The sequence below is a fragment of the Nuphar pumila genome, chromosome 11 (assembly GCF_984573655.1).
Source record: "Nuphar pumila chromosome 11, dmNupPumi1.hap1.1, whole genome shotgun sequence".
NCBI classification, from domain to species: Eukaryota; Viridiplantae; Streptophyta; class Magnoliopsida; order Nymphaeales; family Nymphaeaceae; genus Nuphar; species Nuphar pumila.
Window position 1 is genome coordinate 106,155,187 of NC_143259.1, and position 24,193 is coordinate 106,179,379.

The 24,193-nt window shown below is 39.7% G+C and overlaps 1 protein-coding gene across 1 annotated transcript in view; it reads left to right on the forward strand.

Moving 5' to 3' along the window:
• Nucleotides 1-24,193, forward strand: part of LOC149822694 (protein FORGETTER 1-like) — a 127,618-nt gene that overhangs the window by 61,011 nt on the left and 42,414 nt on the right. The window contains exons 11-20 of the mRNA XM_089979995.1: nucleotides 7,353-7,481; nucleotides 7,583-7,726; nucleotides 7,832-7,931; nucleotides 8,013-8,144; nucleotides 12,378-12,448; nucleotides 12,542-12,714; nucleotides 12,793-12,886; nucleotides 13,246-13,343; nucleotides 13,435-13,570; nucleotides 13,738-13,844. Coding sequence (XP_089836121.1) covers nucleotides 7,353-7,481; nucleotides 7,583-7,726; nucleotides 7,832-7,931; nucleotides 8,013-8,144; nucleotides 12,378-12,448; nucleotides 12,542-12,714; nucleotides 12,793-12,886; nucleotides 13,246-13,343; nucleotides 13,435-13,570; nucleotides 13,738-13,844 — 1,184 coding nt within the window. The remainder of the gene's footprint in view (nucleotides 1-7,352; nucleotides 7,482-7,582; nucleotides 7,727-7,831; nucleotides 7,932-8,012; nucleotides 8,145-12,377; nucleotides 12,449-12,541; nucleotides 12,715-12,792; nucleotides 12,887-13,245; nucleotides 13,344-13,434; nucleotides 13,571-13,737; nucleotides 13,845-24,193) is intronic.

Below are 24,193 nucleotides of genomic sequence, written 5' to 3' on the forward strand. Positions count from 1 at the left end.
TTGAAACAAGTTCTATGTCACTCAAACAAGCAGTTGAAGAAGCATTTTGTAAGAATAAATTAAGCATATCAAGTTTGCGTGGACAAGGTTATGATGGAGCAAGTAATATGAGAGGGGAGTTTAATGGATTGAAAAGTCTTATATTACATGAAAATGCATCTGCATATTATATTCATTGTTTTTCACATCAACTTCAATTGACATTAGTTGGTATTGCTAAAAAAAATTCATTGTTTGATGTGTTTTTCAATATATTGGGCATGTTGTCAACTTTTTTCTCCACTTCATTTAAGAGATCTGAGCTTATTCAAGAAGCAGAATTTATGCGAATTGCTGAAACACTTGCATTGGGTGAACTTGAAACATGACGAGGATTAAATCAAAAAATAAGTTTCAAACGACCTGGTGATACTCGGTGGGGTTCTCATTACAATGCTTTGGTTAATTTACTCAGTATGTATTCTTTTGTTATTCAAGTGTTAGATTTCATTGCAGAAGATACATATTCAGTAAAAAATTCAGATGCAATTATTTTATATCATTTGCAAGATTTTGAATTTGTTTTTTGTTTACATTTGATGTGTAAAGTTTTGGGAATAACTGATGACCTTTCACAAGCACTTCAGTGAAAATATTAAGACATTGTGAATGCTATGAGTTTAGTCATTACATCAAAACCGTGCCTTCAAGGTCTGAGAGACAATGGATGAGACTCTCTCATAAACAAAGTGTCCATATTTTGTAAGAGATTTGATATTCTGATTCCTGATCTAGGGGACTCATATACACCTCAAGGACGACCAAGACGTAAGGTTGAAAAGATCACCACATTGTATCATTATCGTATTGATGTGTTTTATGTTATTATTGATTTGCAACTTCAAGAGTTGAATGCTCGTTTCACTGAAGCAAATACAGAGCTCCTCCTTTTAATGGCATGCTTGATTCCAAAGAATTCTTTTTCTGCTTTTGATAAAGATAAGTTGATTCGTCTTGCTAAGCTTTACCCTAAAGACTTTTCTAGAGTAAACATAATTAACTTGAAAATCAATTGGATATATATATATATATATATATATATATATATATATATATATATATATATATATATATATATTGCAGAAATGCAAAACAGTGATCAGTTTTCAAGTTGAAAATCTTTAGCAGAACTAACAGAGATGATGGTAGCAACTCAAAAGCACATTGTATTTTCTCATGTGTATCTATTGATTAAGTTAGCATTAACTTTGCCAGTTGCAACAACAAGTGTTGAAAGATCATTTTCAGCTATGAACAATATCAAAAGTCGTCTACCTAATAGAATGAGAGATGAATGGATCAATGATGCTTTGGTTGCTAAAATAGAGGAGACATTTGATACCATCAGTGATGATGCAATTATGAATTGTTTTCAAAATATGAAAAATACAAGATGCCCGTTGTAAAATTTTCATGAATTTAGTTGTTTGTATTTCTTAAACGAACAATCTTTATTTTAGTTTAAAAGTACAATTTAAGGTTTTATCTTATTATGTTCATAAATTTAGTTGTTTGTGTTTGTAACAATTGTTATTTTAATTCAAAAGCTTATTTAAGTTTTATCTCTCCACGAACGACTGTTCCTCCAACGAAAAATTTATGGCTCTGCCACTGGTTCGAATAAATGGATCGTCCTTCAAGACCATAGCATTGTCCTTGAGATCCGAAGTCTGCCCACCCAACGAAAAACTTTTGGCTCCGCCACTGTTGGGGGGGGGGAGGGGCTCAAGGTACCCCATTTCCAAGCCTCGCCCCTTTTTTTAATGTGACCAAAATGGACTCATTTTGGGCAAAGATAACCTTGGGTGTGGGTTGACCATACCTAGAGTTTATTGACCGCACTCAGTGCCACATCCGTGTCGCGTCGATGAGGGTGCAACAACCTATTTGGCAAGTCCATTTGACATAGCTTCCGTCTAAATCATTATGTACACCGCCTTGGATATTGGATTGAGGTTCTACTTCAATATCATCAATACTCAAAGATTCATCATTGCTTAGATGTAGCAATTCCATAAAAGAAGTCATTAGCTTTCTTAGGCATATTTTCATAAAAAAAACTTTTCTTTTATATAAATGATACATTCCTTGAAATATAAATGCTAAGTTAGAATTATGGAGACAAACATTGGAAGCAAGAGGTTTTAAGTTGAGTAAGAGTAAGACAGAATACATGGAATGTTGATTTTGTAAGCAACGAAGTAGTGATGGGAGTGTAGTGAAGCTTGGTGAGCACGAAATACCGGTGGATGATTCTTTCAAATATTTGGGATCTATCATTCAAAAGTATGGAGAAATTGATGGAGATGTAAATCATAGGATAAAGGTTGGGTGGATGAAATGGAAGAGTGCAACTGGAGTGTTGTGCGATCGTAGAATGCCATTGCGGTTGAAGGGAAAGTTTTATAGGACGACTATTAGGCCCGCTTTACTATATAGTACAGAATGTTGGGCTGCCAAGAGACATCATATTCAAAAAATGATTGTAGCTGAGATGGATGTGTGGAAATACAATAAAAGATAAGATTCAGAACGAGGAGATATGTAAGAAGGTAGGCGTTGCACCCATTGAAAATAAGATGAGAGAGAATCGTTTACGGTGGTTTGGACATATTTGACAAAGGCCTAATGATGCTCCAGTTAGAAGGATGGAGAAATGGGAAAATATATTAGTTAAAAGAGGTCGGGGTAGGCCTAGGAAGACATGGATGGAGGTGATAAGAAAGGATATGAATGCTTTGAACCTCACCGAGGACATGGCATTGGATAGAAGTGAATGGAGGAGAAGGATTCATGTGGAAGACCCATAATGATTTTCTTTGTTGGTTCATATCGCCGACTATTAGACCCGCTTTACTATATGGTACAGAATGTTGGGCTGCCAAGAGACATCATATTCAAAAAATGAGTGTAGCTGAGATGCGGATGCTTAGATGGATGTGTGAAAATACAATAAAAGATAAGATTCAGAACGAGGAGATACGTAAGAAGGTAGGTGTTGCACCCATTGAAAATAAGATGCGAGAGAATCGTTTACGGTGGTTTGGACATATTCGGCGAAGGCCTAATGATGCTCCAGTTAGAAGGTTGGAGAAATGGGAAAATATATTAGTTAAAAGAGGTCGGGGTAGGCCTAGGAAGACTTGGATGGAGATGATAGGAAAGGATATGAATGCTTTGAACCTCACCGAGGACATGGCATTGGATAGAAATGATTGGAGGAAAAGGATTCATGTGGAAGACCCAAAATGAATTTCTTTTTTGGTTCATATCGCTGACCCCAATTGTTTTGGAATGAAGGCGTAGTTGTTGTTGTTGTTGTTGTTTGTTGTTGGTTCATATCGCCGACCCCAATTGTTTTGGGATGAAGGCGTAGTTGTTGTTGTTGTTGTATCATTTTTTAAATCATAGCATCTAAATTCTTTTTGGTTTTCGCCATAACCAAGAAAGACACAAGGTATTGCCCTAGGTGATAGTTTGTCATTTTTGTTGGTAACAAGGCATTTACATCGAAAAATCCTTAATTTGGAATAATCAGGAGAAATTTTGTAAAGCTTTTCATAAGGAGAGATATTTTGAAGTTTGGTGGAAGGGACTTTGTTTATGAGATATACAACGGTAAGCAAGTCTACCAAAAATTCTTTTGGAACCTATTTTCAAATAATTAGAGTTCTAGTGGGTTCTACTGTATGTTTATGTTTCTCTTGGCCAATACATTTTGTTGAGGTGCATTGGCACAATATCTTTGATGCAAAGTACCATTGGTCTCTAAATATTTTTTGAAATCATTTGACATAAACTCTCCCCCCTGAATCAGAGCGAAAAATCGATATATTTGTTTGGAATAAGTTTTTAACAAGTTTGTGAAAAGTTTTGAAAGTTTCAAAAACTTTGTATTTGTGCTTAAGAAAGTAAATCCAATTATATCAGGATTTATCGTCTACAAAAATCACATAATAAATATAACCACCTTTTGAGGTAATAGGCGCCAAACCTCACACATTAGATTGTACTAATTCAAGTGGTTTAATAGTGAAAAATGTCCTCTCTTAAAGGGAATAGTTTTCATCTTTCCGAGAATGCAATCAATGCAATAAATACTTTCATTAAAATTTTTTTTCAAATGAGGTACATTCAATAATTTAGATGTACTAGGATGTCCTAGCCTTTGATGCCACAAAAGTATATCCATTTTTTGTATAATGTAACAAAAAGTATCTTTTGGAATAATCAACCGATCAATGTGTGCGAGATCTCCTTCTCTACGGCCTTTCACATTCTGCTTCCCGGATTGGAGATCCTGCATCAAATATTGGTCCGATGAGAAGGAGATACTATAACCATGGTTGGCTATTTGAGAAACAAAAAAACAAGATTTAAATTAAGTTTTGAAACGATTCTAACTTTAGGGATAGAAAAATTTGAAAATTCTTTGAAATTTTCAATTCCTTTTATGTCAAGAGAGTGGTCAACGACGGTGAAAACATTAGATCTAGTTGATTGAGTTCCACAATCGGAAAGTAAAGAATCATTGAGTCATATTAAAAGAAGCACCGAAATCCAAGAGCCAAGAAATCTTACCGAAAGATGAGGAAGAGGAAACCGCAAAACTCATGATGGAAGAAGTCAAATCTTTGAGAAATGGTTATAGGACCTCCACCAATTGGGACAACGTCATGATTTCGATATATTTGGAATCTCCATTGGTTCCACTCTTGTTCTCTTAAGAAGAAACTACAGTCACCACCCTCTTCTTATCTTTTCCTTGGAACTTATGGTAATAGGGCTTGACATGACCCGATTTCTAGTAATTATGACAAATAATATTTTTTCTCCCATTATCATTTTGTGGTCTCCCAAAGTTAGTTTTTGAAGTGTGGAGGCTTATATGCATTTGTGTTGCACTCGTCTAGGGATGACCAACACATTATCTTTGGTCAACTTGGATTCAGACATAGTCTTCAATCTAGTTTCTTCCATGCATACTTCGGCTAACACTTTATGCAATTGTGAAATCTTCTTATGGTAGATGATTGTGACCCGAACTTGTTCATACTCGAGTCTAAGACCTTTCATCTATGTAACACAGACTCTTCTAACAGGGCACTGCACCCGCACCCCGGCGGGTGCGACACTTGGATGCAACTTCCTTTGTGTTAGGTAAAGTCAACCACACTAAGGTCCATTTCTATCCAAAAGTAGATTCAATTAACCCTAATCAAGTCCATTTTTATCTATATTATAAATACATAAATGCACACACATACATGTAATGTTAACTTATATATATATACCCTCCCCATGCACCCAAGTTTTTTTAAAGTGCCGCATCTGCACCCACACCTGCACCTACGTGACATAGCCTTTCATGAATTAGAAAAACTGTTCTTCAAGATTTTGATTCTTCTTTTGAGGAGAATCGTTGGGTGTATCCCATATAGGTTCCATTTTAGCCATTTGATCCTATAATCTTTTGAGTACCATGATACTCTCTAACAGTCTTATCCCCTTGATTACAATTGTTGACATGATCACGCAAGTCCCATTTGTTTGCGACAACCTTTTATGTGCAAATTTGTTTAATGACGACCCATGCTTCATCGGCTCTTTTGAATTTGAGTATGTTGGCACATGGTTCTTCACATACTTCCCATAAAAAAGGAGAGAACTTTGTCATGGCCAACTTCCCACTCTTTGTAAGCCTTGTTGTACTCCAAGAGAGCCTTTTCTCTCTGACTCCTTTTAAGAGTTTCTTCCTTGGTTAGTCCATCTTCTCCCACAATAGAGTTGGTGAAAATAGGTTGAGGTTCTAGTGTAGAACTATCAACATATTTCCACAAGTCCTTCCCAACCAAAATCCTTTTCATCACGGTGGCCCACGTGTTGTAGTTGGCGCCATTGAACTTGATGGGAACAACCGTTACAATTTCTTTGTCGGCCATGGTGAAGAAAAAAAGAAAAAAAAGAAGGATGTTGATGGTGAGCTTTTTGAAGCAATGAACTCTTGATCACTTGAACCACCTCCACGTGATCCTCGTACACACAATCTTCAACTTCAAGAGCCTCAAGGCTCTGTAATGAAATATAAAAAGTGCACAAATATATGCCACTATGGGCTTACAAGATTACAAGAATGTGCACAAAGATAACAAGCTTCTTATTGGCCAATGCAAACAAGAACATGAGCCACTTATGGGCAAGAATAAAACTAAAATAAATAAAATATATTATTGAAAATGCTTAAGAAAAGCATTGAAGAAATATGGGAAACAACCCATATTTATAAAGGATACAAAGCACACAAAGGGCTAGCCAACTAGCTGCTGCGCTAGTCTCAACAGCTAGAGCAAAAGGAAAAATTCAAATAAAATAAAATGACAAAAGTGCCCCTAATGGGCACTACCTATTACATGAGGGAAATGACCAGAATGCCCCTAATGGGCATAACCTATTGCAAATACGAAACAGCAATAAATAAATAAATAAATAAATAAAAATATATATATATATATATATATATATATATATATATATATATATATAGAGAGAGAGAGAGAGAGAGAGAGAGAGAGAGAGAGAGAGAGAGAGAGAGAGAGCTGCTCACATGTTAGGTGCGAAATGAATGTGCTAAATGGGTTTTCATACTTTTTGCATTTTATTTTTAAATTCTGACCATACAGATGTGATCTATGTACTTGATTTTATTGGAATCAGATCTTGAAGCGTTCAATTCCGACACATTGGTGGGATTTTATAAGGTTCAAAAAATCAACGGTCCAAAATCTTTGTAAATTTTCGAGGCTCTAAATATCATTTTTTTCATCGTAAACACATGATCCAGGTGTGGATTCCTCATAAATCGACCATGCCCAGCACATTTATGGGGTCGGAACTGTGAAAAAAACACCGAAAGGGCAGAAAAACCTATTTAGCACATATCATTTCTTACCTAACTTGTGAGCAGCTACTAATTTCTCTCTATATATACATACATACACATTATATATGTATATAGCTATGTATACACAAATATATATCTATAAAACTTTAACAGCTAGTACCTAATATAGCCTTTATTCCATTTCTTTTGATCATTAGAGCATAGGTTGCAATGATCATATTCATGAGACTCCTTATGTAGCTGACTTGACTTGTAGCTCTGTGCCTATGTTGTCATCAAAAATTTGTACTAGAATGCATTTTAAGTCTTTATCTGTTGCATTCAGCTATTTGAACTTGGCCTGATGTTATGACAACTGTTGTTTCCTTAATTTGATTATATCTTATATTGAAAATCTTCCTTCGGTTCACAGGACATGTACACAAAAGCTGCAGAGTTTTGGGCAGAGTTACGTGTTGAACTCCTGACAGCAAGTGCATTTCTTTTTGATGAAAAGCCTAATCCTAGTTTGTTGTGGCGGCTTTATTGGTCAAGCCATCAGGTATCATGTCTATATCCTTATGGTCATTCTCCTGCATTTATTTGGTAGCATACAGGATAGGGTTTCTGATATAAATAATATGAAATTGTTGCTGTTGCTAGCGCTTCTTTAGGCATATGTGCATGGCTGCAAAGGTGCCTGCTGCTGTGAGATTGGCCAAGCAAGCATTGTCGGAGGATAAATGTGTTGTGATTGGACTACAGAGCACAGGAGAAGCTCGAACTGAGGAAGCTGTGACGAAATATGTAGTCTTTTGATATCTTTGTGTTTACTCTCAGTCATATATTCGGTTTCCACTCTATGAATAGTGATAGAGCTCACATGGCATTTGCTCTTTGCTTCCCATGAAGGGCCTTGAACTGGATGATTTTGTTTCTGGACCTCGTGAGTTGTTACTGAAGCTGGTTGATGAAAATTACCCTTTGCCTCAAAAACCTACTACTTTGCCAGGTAAAGCATTATCTACAGCATCCTAGCTTCTATTCCCTTGTTATAGTGGTCAAGCTATTCTAATCTGTTAGCTGGAAGCAGGTGAAGAAGGTGCTAGAGATGTTCAGCGCAAGAGGCATTCAGCATCGCCTGGCATCTCATTTAAAGGAAGAGTCAGGAAAGTTGCTAAGTGGAGAGTAGCAAGTGATGGTGACAGTGATGGTGATATTTTCAGTGAGCTTCTTCAAATCCAACATCTCCTTTATCTTTTATGTCTTATAATTTCTAGTATGCTGCATCTGAACTTTTGCTCTCGAAGAATTAAAAAAATACGTATTATTGCTCTCTATTTTCGTGAAGTGTGAAGCTATATCAAATGCTAATATTAATTACAATGTCTGGTGTTATTTTTAAATTCCTTTGGGCACTGTTGTACTGCAGTCTTGGCAAAACTATTGCGCTGTATGTTGCCTTAGGTAAGTATACTGGTGTACGTTGATATTGGTGGCTAGTTCTTTATTTTTATTATTTAGATATGTTCTATGTGCCATTGAGGGGTACAATTGATTGATACTTATGTGAAGTCACATGATCTGAAAATCAGGTGCTTTATTTGCAATATTTTGGTGATGCTCGACTGCAAAATGTGAGCTTGAACTGATGGATTAAATTGTTTACGTTGTATAATGCAAGTTGTGTCTTGGGCTTTTGGATCATTCACCATGTTATCTTGTAGATCTGTAGTGCATGTGTATGTGCGTGCATGTGATTGAGAAATTTTTTTATTATTACATTTAGTCACCTGCTTTATGTGAATGATTTTCAAGTTTACCCACCTGAAGTGTAAAATGGCGTTATCCTTTTCTGATCAAATAACTCAACTTATGCTCTTTCATGGAATAAATCAATAATGGTGGCATTTTTAGTAATTTGGTTTGACTAAACGAAGGCCAGCTCAATGATTTCAGGACCAACCACATCTTTGAAAGATAAATTGAAAGAGTGGGTGGCTTAATATAATAATTGAAGTGTCAGATGGCTTTCTGTGAATGGCTTATAGAGTTTTTTCAAATGCGTCTGTTTGTTGGGGAGGGTGGGCATTTTGTAATGCATGCATACGTGCGTACCATCTCACACTTCTCTGATAGTCATAATTAGTTAAAGCACCAGCATGCAACTTTAGAATGTTGTGAAAAGTCCAGATTTTATGGCTAATTTATAGTATGATTTACATAAGCAGGGTTGGGTGTTAGGCAACTTGGGTTCTTTTGCCGGGTCTCCATACCCATGTCAATACGGCACCACAGTGGTGCTTGTATTGGGTACTTCCAAGTATGGGCCATCTGGCTTTCGGGCCTGACTTGACCCATTTTATCTATTATGGTTCGATCAATATACGCTGAAAGTTCAAACCACAAGATGAAAAGTATCAATTTAACTGTAAATTTGTTAGTTAACTACATATATATATATATATATATTTATTTATTTGACTTGTTTTAAACTTTTAGTTCATTACTGTCTGTATATAATTTCATATGTAGAGCATTTTGTTAAATATGACATAATTGTGTGCACTCGCATGTGCTCTCTCGCACATACACACACACACCATAGACACACTCGCACACACACGTGTGTGTGTGTGTGTCATTAAAAATTTGCTACAGTCGTTTGTACATAAATCTAGTAGAAAACATTTCCTCTTTTTTCCAAGTTCTCCACTTTTTTGGTAGATCTAACCTTATAAATGTGACCTGGATAGTTTTTTTAGTAGAAAACAGATTTTGGATGATGTTTTTGCAATATGTAAGTTGGTTCTCCAAGGGCTTCGAAAATCAGTGACCCACAATGTACCAAAATTTCTTGACTCAAGAAATCATATTTTTATTATTTTTATATGGACAAAAGATGATTCAAAGTGCGATCCTAAGTAAACAAACCATGCTTAACACATCTATGTGGTCAGATTGAGTGGATACAACTTGCACCTATAAATTTTTGACTAGATTCTATATACAGTAGTAGAGTAGACAATATATATATATCATAAAATAAATAGAATGATTCGAGTAGGGGTGGCAATCGGATCAGGTCGGGCCACACCAGCTTTATCTGGAACTCGTTAAGGCCCAACAAGCCTAAAACAAATTGGAACCGTTGAGAGCCTGGCTGGCCTGACAATTATTGGGTCAGGCTCAGCCTGAGAATTTCGGGCTCTGGTACAAGGAGTTTACCCAAGACCTGCCGTTTATATATGCTTTGCTTGGATCGGATGAGGCATCCATCGGTCAAGAACTGCTCGATTTGCTGTGTAAACAATGGATGATCCCCATTTTATAGGTTTTGGAAGGGCCTTGCTTCTCCTACTTCATCCATATATGACTAATCTCTATGTACTTAACTTTTTTAATGCTAAAGTCGAAAGTCAAAACAAGCTTCTCAACGCTCTTTTTTAAAGGGGAGAGAGAGAGAGAGCACATTAATAGCAATTGCATTCAGTTGCATTTATAAAAGAAAACATTTCTTTTCCCATACTACATGCCCAAAAAGTACTTTACGGAAGAATAGTTCCATATCAGAGAGGGAAGAAGAGTGGAATGATTCCATTCCCTATAAAAACAGAGATGCCCCCCTTTTGTGATGGTATTCCTCATGGGCTGGGTTGTGGGTTCGGTCACAGGTCTAACTCATTATGAGCCCAACAAGTATTTATAAAATATATAAAGTATAAAATATAGTTTATTTAATATAAATAATATTGGGAAAAGCCCAAATCAGGCTGTCCCTGACTCCCTGGTACCCAACCCAACAAGATAAGTTGTTGGGTTGGGCTCAGCTCGACTTTTATTGTGCTTGGTTGCCAAATCGCTTCACATAACCTGCCCACGTTGGGCCGGGTACCCTAAAACCTGTTGGATACCCGGCCCAGTGTCCACCCCTAGATACGAGTCAAGTTCAGAACCCAGTTGACCGATACTTGAATTACCCAACTACCAGAGTGGGTACAACACATGTATGGGAGGTTGGTAGAAGTACCATGTTTCAAAGATTCCTACCAAATGAACCATGTCAAAAACATTTGTGGGGTAGGACTTGTTAAAAAACTGCCACAAATACCCCATCCATATGAAAGTCCGCAAAAGAAGTATACACACACACATACACACCAGAATCATCAAGCCTACCCATCTTAGAATAGTTTGCCATCTCCTCGAGGGTGGTGCAACCGAGCTAATAATACTTAGGGGTGTCAATGGATTGGGTTTGATTCGGAACCAGGTGGAACCAAACCCAGATCTCATTTGAGATGCTGGTATTGGGTTCGGACTCGGGTCCAATCGGACCTACCACAAGAAAAATCACACCCTTATCTTATAAGGATTACATGAACCAGACCCCGATCATACTCAGCAAAATAATGTATAAATAAATAAATAAATAAATAAATAAATAATATATATATATATATATATATTAATTTTTTTACATTGAAAATTTCTGGATCTTTGTCAGAACCCGAGTTGGGCCGGATCTGGTGGGAAACTTCACAAACCATACCCGGATCCATATGTTAATTGGACCCTTTGATTCTGACCCGGATTCTGATCTGACCTCCTTGTTTATCACCAAACCTTGACCCTCTCGGGTTTGGTATGGGTCGGGTCTGGGTCAAACCCGGCCCATTGACACCCCTAATACTTGCACAATGTGGGTACCTGGAGCTACCCACTACCCTCATGGGTAAGGAACTCCCTAGTTGGAACTCATAGAGGGAGGTTGTTTTGACCAAATCTAATCTCATGGATGTGTTAGGCATGGCCAAAATTGTAAAAAATTGACCCTTGAATCATAGTCTTTCAATGTAAAAATATATTTTCTTGAGGTTTGAAAATTTGGTACACTGTAAGCCATTGATTTTTCAACCCTTATAAAATCTGACATATAGGTCAAAATAACATGATCCAAAGGTCAGTTTCTATTAAACTTAATATGTAGATCACATCTGGAGGGTCAGATGTGCAAAAAACTGAAAAAATAAAAATGTTACATTTTTCCACCAAGGGTTTCTTACTCATGAGGGTAGCAAGCATTACCCCTATATATATGTATGTATGTACACACACTCACTCCCACACTCGTTCTTTGAAAAACAGTCATACCAGCTGTGCCTGTGTCGTACCATATACTCTCACCTGTATCCATGTGACATAGTTTCTAGTTTCTATTTCTTATTTGTTTCCTTCGCTGCCAGCTTGGCTTTTCTCTTTTCATCATGTGCTTTACTGCAGTCAGCCTTCTTAACTTTCAATACAACAAACAACAACAACAACAACAACAACAACTACAACTACGCCTTCATCCCAAAACAATTGGGGTCAGCGATATGAACCAAAAAAGAAATTCATTCTTAACTTTCAATATCATTTCAATATCATTAAGTCCTCAAGGAATGGTTGAATGCAGGTGAATCTGATCATGAATCTACTGAATCTGATGAGGAGTTCCAAATCTGTGAAATCTGCATGACTGAAGAGGTTTGCTTCCTCTCTGAGCCCACTGTTTAAGATGTTTGCTAAAGCTTGCTACTTAGTAAAATGTCATTCTGAAGCTTCAATGCTTTTCTTCAGGAAAAGAAAAAGTTGCTTTGCTGCTCCTGTTGTGGGAAGCTGGTTCATGCTAGTTGCTTAGTTCCACCTTTAATAGACTTGCCACTCGAGAAATGGTCTTGTCCTTCTTGCAAGGAAGAGACAGATGATTATGTGCAAGCACGCCAGGCCTACTTGGCTGAAATTTCAAAAAGGTGCACATTTAAATGTTTGGAGGCATTCAATGGCTGTTCCATGTTTAGGATTTAGTGTAATATTGATGTTTCAATCAGATATGAAGCTGCGAAAGAGCGCAAATCAAAAATTTTGGATATAATACGTTCATTGGTCCTTCCTAATAATCCTTTAGATGATATCGTTGATCAGGTAAATTTTTTCATAACTATTATTTCATATTTTCCAGTCAATTCTATTTTCACATCTTTTTCCTGTAATTACTTTTAACTTTTAAGATGACATATTGATTTATGGAAATTCTCAAAATTTTAAAATAAAGTACTTTTGATATTCTTTGGAAATATCATGATAATGTTGTTTTATTCTCAAAATATTAGAAATATTTGTGATTATGATGCCTGAACACGTTCCCAGTCGTGCACACACACATACACTATATATGTGTGTGTATGCATGTGCTAATGAAATGCCTTCTTTACTTAAGTCATGCTGTAATTTGGTGGGACTGTCTTGGCTGACAAGCTGTCTGATGCCTTTGGTATATGCAGTTGGGAGGTCCCGATAATGTTGCAGAGCTGACAGGTAGACGTGGTATGCTCGTGAGGGCCTCAACAGGAAGAGGAGTTGTTTACCAAGCACGGAATACGTGAGTGATTGTCTATCCTATATGATTATTTTCTTTCTGCAATTTTTATTTTTTCCGTCATGATTGAAATGGCTTTTTCTTCTTTCCTCAGGAAGGAAGTGGCCATGGAAATGGTCAACATGCATGAGAAACAAATGTTCATGGATGGTAAAAAATTGGTAGCCATAATATCTGAAGCTGGATCTGCTGGTGTTTCCTTGCAAGCTGATAGAAGGGCACTGAATCAGGTATTTTAAGTACTCTTTATGAATGCTAATTGTTTTTGTCCACTTAGATGAAACTGCTATAGTTGCATGGAGCTTTTGTCATTAAATGTTGTCCAGAAATATGCTAAAAATGAATCTTTAGTTATGGATGCTTTCTGAATAGTTGAAATTTAATATTTGTGTCTCAGAAAAGAAGGGTTCATCTAACACTTGAACTGCCCTGGAGTGCTGATCGAGCAATTCAACAACTTGGAAGAACTCATCGATCCAATCAAGCTTCAGCACCCCAGTATAGGTAGTGTTTCCTTTGTTACATTGAGTCTGTTCTTTTGCACTCTTGAACTCCTGCGTTAAACATATCCTTGATTTTCCTTTCTTGAACTTTCAACATATACTTGACTTATCCTTTCTTATAAAGGGTCGATGTATTTTGTCTCCACTGGCATATAATAGCTTCCTTCACCTTTGTGGAAAGAAATTCTAATCAGGAGGCATGTAGTTTGCATTAGCTTGGGTGAAGAAATTCTGATCCGGATACTGCAGTTTTGGGCTGGTATACAACATGAAATAGATAGAATTTATGTTGTACTTCATGCATTGTACATACATGTATATGTGTGTCTATGTGTGTGTGCATGTCTGTATTGGCAGACATGCAAACATTTGCATGTGGGACCATACATAGATATTATATACCACACTCACCAAATGCAATAGTTTTAATTATATTTCATTATCAAAGGGTTATTCTAAAAAGAGCTCCAAAATATCATAAGAATTCAAAAAGAATGATCATGGCATTCTCATGATACTCTCCTACAAATGTTTTTTCATAGTTTTCCCTTTTATTATCAAAAAGTCACCATTCTCCAATATTTTCCCATGAATCAGTTATTTATTTTCTATAGAAAAAATGGAAACCCTTGTTGATATTGGCACGAGGCCAGTACTTGGTGGCTGTGTGTGTGTATGTGCTTGCATGCCTGCATGTGCCTGTGTGCCTCTGCGTGTGTGCATGTACATGTGCCTGTGTGCCTCTGCGTGTGTGCATGTACATGTGCCTGTGTGCCAGTGTGCCTGTGTGCTGGTGTCTGTGTAGATACATACATGCATCTATATGTCTATGTATATATGTTAACAATATACGGTTCATGCCCGATGGTTTTTGTAACACTCTGTTGTTGGGCTTCTTTTCTTCTTCACCATAGCATTTGCACTTTTAGATCTTTGAACTGTGTAAGTGCATATCAACCAGCATACCTCAATGATATTTTTATTAGTTGCTTAATTAGAAATGGTTTGCTAACATATCTGTGCGAAATAGCAGTCTGCAGTTCGGTTGAGTTCTACTCTCCTTTAGCATTTTGGATATCTGAAGTGCTCTTAAGCCAATGTGCCTGTCTTTCTTTTAATAGTAGCAGTTCCTATAAAAATATACAAAGCAAGCTTTAATATGTTTGGATCATTGGAGTTGCTTGTAGGAATGACACTATGTAAAATCATCCAGCACAACTGTATAATGGAGTGACAAGATAATTAAACCTGAGATGGATGTCATACAAACAAATTTTCCATATTTGAGTTTGGTTTAACTTCCCCAATATGTTCCCTATAACTTGGGACTGTTGAAGGACTGTTTCCATCTCCTAACCATGTTAATAGAAATGTTTACTAGAGAATTGAACATCGACATGTAACACCATTTTGTTATGCTTTTGGTCAAGTGTAGAACGTATCATAAGATGATGCCCTATTATGTGGAAGCTATCTATGACTATATGGCAAGGGACTTGTATGAAACTAGCCAAAAGTGAATATTATGGCCCCTAGGAAGGTCCACTAGAGGGAATGGCCTTTTCTGTGAGAGCGGTTAGTGCTAAATGCTCATCCTTACTTTTCTTATCTACACAAATTCATCTTCCATGACACTTCACTTTTTGCACTTGAGGTGTCCATTGGGTTCTTCAAACTTCTGTCTCCTTCAGAAAGTGATCCATCTTTGGCCCCAATTTTAAAGTATTTTGCCATGTGTTAGTATCTAACAAAAATCTCGTTAAGTTACCATTATGCAGGGGCTGCTTCTTTTACTCATCCCTCCAAATTGAGACCAATTGTTAATATCCTTCAAGGAATCCATAACCTCTTGCTTGCCCTTCTTGTGAGCAAAATTGTCCATGGTTTGCCTTAATTCGCCTCATCCATCTAGTATTTTGCGTGCCCAAGAGTTCATTACTAGCTTCATTGTCCTAATCTGTTTGGCCTATGTGAGGCCAAGGACCCATAGTTTGCTTCTTTATCTCATCAACCAAAGTCATAGTTGCATGCTCTGTAACAACCCCAACTCATACCCCTTGAAAATGCGGTTTTTTTTTTAAACAGTGCGGAAAACCTCTCAGAGACCCGGGGTCCTCAAAGTTCCAATTCCAACTGGATAGCCAAACACCACAAAAGGACTTACATTTATCATCCACAAGAACCAAAGCAAACCTCTTTATTTATAAATCAATTCTAACTCTAGAGAACAATGTTGTACTTAATAAGAAATAAAGTAGCAACTAATTGAAACAAAAGAACTGAAAAGAACATGAAAACTAAAAGACAAAAAGAGCTACTCTGTTTACTAGTGAAGCTTTCAAAAATCAAGTGTGACTCTCATGCCCTCCCAGTAGCTAGCCAAATCTCACTGATCACCTGTCCTATGAAAAACCAATAAAATAGGGTGTCAGAATCGAAATCCTGAGCACAACTATTTCTTTGTGAAACAGGTGAGACAAAAGGTTAAGATAAGATATCATGGAATATTTTGAAGAAAATGCAGACATGACAATTTATAACATTTCAAGAATTTCTATACAACAGTTACAAGTTCTAAGCATGTATAAACATTAAAGCAGTGCAATAAAAAAATAAACATCACATTATTTTCATCATGTAATGATTGAGAAAATAATTAAAATATGCATGATCTAATGCATAGCAAGAAAATGCATGTCGTATGTAAAATGCATGAATCCTTTTATTATCCTTTATTTAAGTTTCTCTTTCCATATACATGCTCTATTAAATGCATACCACTTTAAGTTCCTCTTTTTAATTACTGTTGCCTGCAGATACACCAAACAGGTACAATCCCCGAGCATAAGTTAGGTTCTCAGGGTAGCTTAACACACAATTTGTATTTTATTACTGGGTTTCAAACTTAGCCCTCGACCGAATCACCTTCGGAACATTAAACCTCTATATCTAATGTTAGAGACACACCACGCCCACAAGTATCACTTTCTTGGTACAAAAAACAACAGCTGTGTCAAAACACACCACCTCTAGGTAAAGTGGCAGACTCTCTAAAACTGTGGTCAGGAGAAGAAACCTCAATATCGGGTTCATGGGACAAAATAAAACACACAGAGTTTTTGTATCCTCACAGTCTCCCCAAGACCGGATCTTTAAGATCCCCATTCTCCAGATGGGAGATCCCAGAACGTATATTACACTGTTCTTAATTATTATATTTCATTAAAAGTCAATTCTTTAAGTTTTGCAACACCATATGCAAAAATAAAGGTAAAAGCTCGCATCTACCCCTGTGAGGACCCTCACGGGACTCCAGCCCGCGAGGACAACAAGAACAATGTAGTAATGTGCAATACCAACGTGTGGTTTAAGTGATGCAATTAAATACATATGAAAAACAACCAATCTCACGACTCTCCAGGCCGGTGATGGTCTATTTAGGCCATCAAATGCATCACATATCAAAACCAAAGTAACGTGTTATTTATAACACCAGACTAATGTGCCAAATGCACGTGCACCCATGTAAAACAAAGCCAATCATAAGCATGTAATTCCTCAAATCACATGCATCTTTGTTATGTGTATTTCTTACATCCATATACACGTATCCGTGCCAATGCATATTCCCTTGAGTGTGTGTGCACGTGAATGAACCCATCCATTATGCATGTGCACATTGAATGAAACATCAGTCACATAGTATTTGCACGGCCACATAATTTTCATGATTTATTGCATAACCATAACACTGCATATGTCAAATTAAAATTCTGCATATGGTAAATTTGCATTCCACCTATCACAACACACAATTCATCACGACATTAAGCTACTGGTCGGGTGTGATAACCCCGGACCGGTGAGCCTGCTGCTAACCCAGCCAGTCCAGAATAGAGTTACCAGAAGCACCTAGGTAAAAGGGGAAGCACGCTTTAGAAGTGCGAAACGTCGCGCTTCCGAAACGCTTGGGGAAGCGTCCCCCTTTTTTTGGGAAGCGCGCTTCCCTTTTATGGGAAGCACATTTCCCTTTTATGAGAAGCGCGCTTCCCATTTATGGGAAGCACACTTCCCCCTCACTTCCTTATTTTTTTTAATTTTTTTCGCTTTCCCCTCGCTTCTGGTTCGCTTCCTAGGTCGCTTCCGGTTCGCTTCCTAGGTCGCTTCCGAGACGGTTCGTAATTTTCTTCTAAGTGGTCCCACGCTTCCTCGCTTCCTAAAATTTTGAAAGTGCCTCGCTTCCTGCTCCCGCTTCTCGTATCGCTTCCCGCTCCCGCTTCCTTGACTGGTAACTCTGGTTCAGAATCATATGAGCATACTTGATTGCCATTACAAGAGAAATGAAAATTTGATATTCATGTATACAACAGTATAATTTTTTTTTTTTTGAAGAACACACACCCAGCCGACCACTCGGTTGGGTCTGTTCAGCCCACACCCAGCCGACCCCCTTCCTCCCTCAAATCATGCCAAAATTCATTTGGGGTTGGAACTCGCGACCCCCTTCCTCCCCCAAAACAAGGTGTCGCCCATCCACCGCTCCTTCCAGACTGATAGAGCCCAGCTGGCTTTCCCGAAAAGGAGGATCAGGCAAATCTCTGCCAGATATCTCTAAAGCCTTATATGACAAAAGGACCCGAACCTTGGCCTTCAGCTTGGCGCAGGACTCCACCTACCATATGGGACACCACCTGGGTTTTGAATCTGCAAAGTCCCACCACAAGGAGACATGCACAAACAACTCCTACCAACCAAGCTGAGCCCCTGTGGGTTTCCCCAACAAGGGGGATCAGGCAGGGGGCCCTGCCTGTTGGTCGGAGCAGATGAAAAAAAAGGCAGCAGGGGCCTCCGGCCCTCTGTCGACCCTCAGTAGGTCCCCAAGGAAGAGGTGGCAAGGGTGGCAGAGGCGTCGCCGACCACCTGCCGACCCTCGGCAAGCCCTCAAAAAAGGGGAAAAGAAAAGAGGAAAGGCACGGCAGGGGCCTCCGGCCTCTTGCCGACCTCCCAGCGAACACAAAGAGGGGGAGAGGAGCTGGACACGCAAGGGGAGCCGTCGGCCTCTTGCCGGTCTCCCGGCAAACGCAGAGAGACAAAAAGGGGAGAGAGGCGCAACAGGGGGGCCGCCGGCTCCCTGTCGCCCCCCCAACAACCTTGAGAGTTGATAGAGGGAGAGAAGAGAGAGGAAACAAAGGGGAAGAAGGAAGGACAATGTACCGGAATCGGCCGGTGTCGTCGGTCGGCGTGGCTGGTGCTGCCGCACGTAGGGAGAAGAACGAGAGAGGGGGGAAAAAGAGGGAAGAGGTTGCGTGATGCCTCTCCTCCCCCCCTTGCGATTTCTTTTAAAAGGGATAGGGTCGGGCAGTTACATGGTTTTCTTAAAACCCTACCGGGTTACGGATTCGGGTCAGGTCCGACCCGGGTCTGAGTGCTTTTAAAAGTTTTTTTTCTTAAAATATGGGTTTTACATGCTGGCCTTGGCTAGGTGGAAACATTTTTTTGTGTACACAATCTGGTTAGCAAAGTTAAGTCTATCAGTTCTTAAACATCACATGGAAGTGGAAAGTTTTCCTGGTTTCCAACTTATGGCACGTTTGGAAGCAATACAAATTCTCATAGAAAGAAATTTTTTCCTATGAGAAGTTTTGATATGATAATTTTTTTAACTGAAAAATTTTCACTTGTTTGTGTAGCATGAGAAAAATAAAATGGAAAATCTTAGAAAAATGAGAGAGAGGAGGAGGGTGGTGGTGGAGTTTCTCTAGCGACTTATCTCTGGTCGCGACGTCCTCGCCGAAATTGAGGAGCTGAAGCGTGTGAGATTTTTGCAGCCACTATCATAAAAACACATAAACTCTCGATAAAAAATTGATCACTAACAAAGGAAAACCGATCAAAATTAAAACAGGAAACCAGAAGGCAAAAGAGTACTCTTGAGGTGTCTCTCCTTTGGTGGGCACTCGACATGATTGGTGGCCTTCACGATCGCAACATCCACTGTAATGCCCCAAAATTTTCAACTTGTAAACCTTTGAAAATGGTTAGATAAAGTCTTTCAAAACTCAGAGTTTTCGATTTCAAAGAAACAAATTTTCTTTTGAAAGAAGAACAAGTTGACAAATTCTAGGCACGTTAGCGCAAAAATAGGCAAAAACACATTAGCAAAACGGTTGGTAGTCCAAAAGTATGTGTATATATTATGTATTTGCTAAAATTTCCAGTTTTTACAAATTTGGGGGTTTACCTCCGTGAGCAAAAGTATAATAAAAAAAGAAGCCAAAAGAGAGCAGGTAGCCAGGATGCAGATAGAAAGTGTGTGAGATCTCGAGCCATGCTGCATCGTGCCATCGGTCGTCAAAAGCACCTATTTGTCATCTGCCCATAAAATGAGTTAGTTTCACGAAAAACTTGTAGGTGTGCAAATAAAGACCATAAAGAACAAAGGCTAAAGCAAAGCATGCTCACTGGATAAGCAATTATAGAAATTAATGGCAAATTAGCTATGCATGTGGTCTATAAACAATTAATTCTACAAGCAGAGAGTAGCTAAGCAAAACAGAGTAACTATCACATATGATATCAAGCACAATAGCAGTTTATGCATCTCAAAGTGTACAACCAAACAGTAGTGTGAACATGATATTCTTAGTTTCGATATTATTTGGCCTGTGGGTACGCACAAACGCGAAACAACTGAGACCGCTCTAGAGGTTTATTATGCTATGTGGTTTATGATACCCCGGATAACTGACTTAGTCCGCTCCTAAGGGGACGGCCGGTGGCCAAAAGAGAATTCCCCAAAGGCATTCGTAGCTATGGATGCATCCAACTTCTGCAGAAGTGCCTGAGAGCTACCACCTAGGATAATTATAGTAGTTCATTTTTTCTAACTCTGATGACTGGAGAAACCGAGTCTTTTGCCCATGAGATGGTTGTTAACGACCTATCCATCAGAGTTTTTTTACCATCCATCCTCTCTCTTGATGAACCGTAGGAGGCGAATGAGCATGACGGGGGTTTCTTAACCGTCGCCCTATTCTGCATGCTCTGATCTATTGGACCCATTCGAGCATCTTGCCTGTGAAGGCGCAACATCACCTTTTTGTGTGTTTCAACAAATGTGCTTAGTGCACGCTTCGAGGTTTCATTGACCTCTCGAGCTACTCATCGTAGTACAATATAACGTCCCTGTCAAAAGGACATGGCTACGATGGTAAGCATGGGTTTCCCAAAAGATAACCAAACACAGAATCTGCATAAGTAAATCCATACTCAGTCTTTACAGCAAAGGTGACGTACAAACTCAGGATCGCTGCTGATCCACACATTTTTTCCAAGCAACTCGACTCGGGGCGAAGCTAGCTGCGTCCACAGAGTACATAGAAAGGCTAGCTTAGCTATGCAGCTGTGCACTCGAGAAGACTGAAAAATCTGTATAGAGGAAAAACTCCTCGAGATTGAAACGCCGATATCGGATTTTGCGTCTTTTCGAAAAGAGTGAAAATTGGTACGCGCAACCGCACACCCTACGAGGCTTGTCTAAGTAGCGTCTCAAGAGGCAAGGCCTCGCACCGGGCGCGACAACTCAGAAAGAAACAAAAGAAAACAGAGATACAACAAGTGTAGAAAGTAAAGGCATAAAGTATACACAGAAAAGTAAAGACAAACAGGAAATGCAAAAACATAATGCGGAAAGTAAATGTGGAATATAAATACAAAAAATAAGTGTTGGAAAGTAAATATAGAAGTATGCCTAGGCATTTAAAGTGCGGCGGCAATAGGAAAGTAAATGCAGAGAAGTAATTGTCCTTTTCTTTTTCATATTTATTTGTTTTGTTTTAGCATTTTTTTCGTTTATAGCCTTTTCGCGCAACTTGCCCCTACCTTAGGGGGTTGCGGGTCTGCGTACGCCTGCGGGCGTAGGTGATGACGGTCTCAGGTCACGGGGCACGAGTGGGATTCGTTGCGCAATCTGTGAAGGGCATAACGTTAGTAGAGGACAAAATAAACAAAAGAAGCGGCAGGGGTCAATCCCCTACCTGATGAGCAGACGCAGGCGGCAAGGGCATCGCCTTTGTCGGTCTGTCGAACCACCACAGGTGGAGGGGCTTGGCCCCTGCTGGGCTGTAAATAAAAAACACTGAAGATGGAAGCGGCCAGCCCTTGCCGGTCTGTCAGTGGGGTCGAAGGCGGTAGGGGCTCGACCCCTGCCGATCTATCTGAAAAGACCCAGGCGGCAGGGCTTGGCCCCTGCAGGCCTGCCAGAGAACAAGCGGCAGGGGCAAAAAGGCCCTGCTGGAAGCGAAGTTGGCAGGGCTTTGCCCTGCCTGCCAAAAAACTCGGGCGGCAGGGGCGAAGCCCATGCCTGACAGGAGGCAGGGCTTCGCCCTACCCACCGGGGCACTCGAACGCCCCTGTCGGACAAATGGAGGTAGGGCCTCGCCTCTGCCTACCAGAAAACGCCCCTGCCTATCGGAAAACCCCGTGCAGCAGTGGCCCCTGCCAGACGGGACGAGGCAGGGTGAGGCTCTGCCTGCTGGAAAGCTCGAGCGACAGGAGTCGAGGCCTCTACCCGACGGAGAATGCGGAGAGAAAGAAGACAAACAAAAGAAGAGAGAGAGAGAGAGAGAGAGAGAGAGAGAGAGAGAGAGAGAGAGAGAGAGAGAGAGAGAGAGAGAGAGAGATTACCTGAGGGGTGATGTTGCTGGCGAGACGGGGGTTTCGGCGAGGGCTCCGGTGATAGAGGGAGCTCGAGAGGTAGGGAAATCGAGAGGGAGGAGAGGGTAACAGAGAGGGAGGGTCGGCAGTGCTGTCATCGCCGGCTGAGGTCGTTGATGGCAGTGGTCGCAGACAGCAGAGAAAGATGGGGGCCGACAGATGGGGGAGAGCACGGGAGGTCGCCGACGAGGGCTTCGACAGGGTAAACACGAAGAAGGAGAGGGTCGGGTGGCCGACGGTGCTGCCGGAAAACTCAGAGAGGGTGAGAGAGAACGGGAGGCAGAGGGAGAGGATCGTTAGGGGAGAGGGCTTGCCCCCTCCCCCTGCGTACTCCTTTAAAGAGAGGGCGGTGGGGCGGTGCCCCTTCCCCGATGCCCCCCTTGGATCCGGGTCGGGTCCGGATTGACAGGTCCAACTAATTAGATTTTTTTTTTCACATGGATTTTACATCCACTTCCTACCAACAACAAATCCAAGAGATTAACGAGAATCCACCAAGAGAAAGAGCCGAATTACAAAATGGAAGATGAAAATCTCTAGAGAGAAAGGGGTATACCTTGAAGTCACTTTTGGCCTTAGCGAGACCAACTTTAATTGAATCCTTCAACGCCCCATAGGCCTTTCTCCATGTCGGAAGAGTACCGATTTTGATTCGATCCCGACTCCCTCCTCTTCCCTTGCGCCCTGCGACGGCCTTGCGATGGGCTCACTGAAGTTGAGGGGCCCCATCGCGGCGACCTGTGCCTGGTAGGGCCTCTGAGAGGCGATGCTCAGACAAGCGAGATGACAGAGGCGTTGGATGGGGCTAAGGGCCTTGATGACCGGACAATGACGTTTTCGGTGGTTGGGTCACGGGTGAGGTTTACGATGCCGCAGTTCACCACCGCGCAGCCAGAGGGTGGGTGGGAGGAAGATGAAGATCAGAGAGAGAGCCCCAAATGCATTTTTTCTTTAGTAGGGTGGAGGAATGCTTCCTATCAAAAATTCTACTTTTTAGAAAAACTCAAAGAGAAAAATCTCTTGTTTGGAATGGTCGAAAAAATCATAAATTTTTCCTTCCTACATTCACTTTTCCTACATCTTTTGTACTTCCAAACGTGTTGTTACTCTTATCACTGATATTATCAAGCCTTATCCAAACTATGTGGCTTCATCTTATGAGTCTTGTATCTTTGTTCCTTTCTACTAGAGCCATGACCTCTTACACCATATAAGCTTTCATATCACCTCTCAGTGCCTCCCTCCAAGTCTTTAATGGTCTTTCTCTTTTACTAATTCCTTATATTTGGATTATGTCAGCCTTTCTTTGGTGTTGTGATAGGTTTTATACAACATATCTAAGCCATCTTAAATGAAGCTTTCTATTTTTTTTAGTTGATAGCACTTTTCTTTTTTTCCTTTTTGAATCTCATTTTTAACCTCTTTTTTATAACTCCATACATAGCATATGCATTTCTGAACATCCTTTTCATCAGAGAGACACTCTTCTGTCTCATATTATTCCCATTAGCTTGTCGTCACACTTAACCATCACAATTTTTACTAGTTATATCTTCGTCAGAGTTATCATCTTGTATCACATGTCCTAAATATCAAAAAATTTAGCATTGTTGGTTTGCAAGATGTTTGTAACGA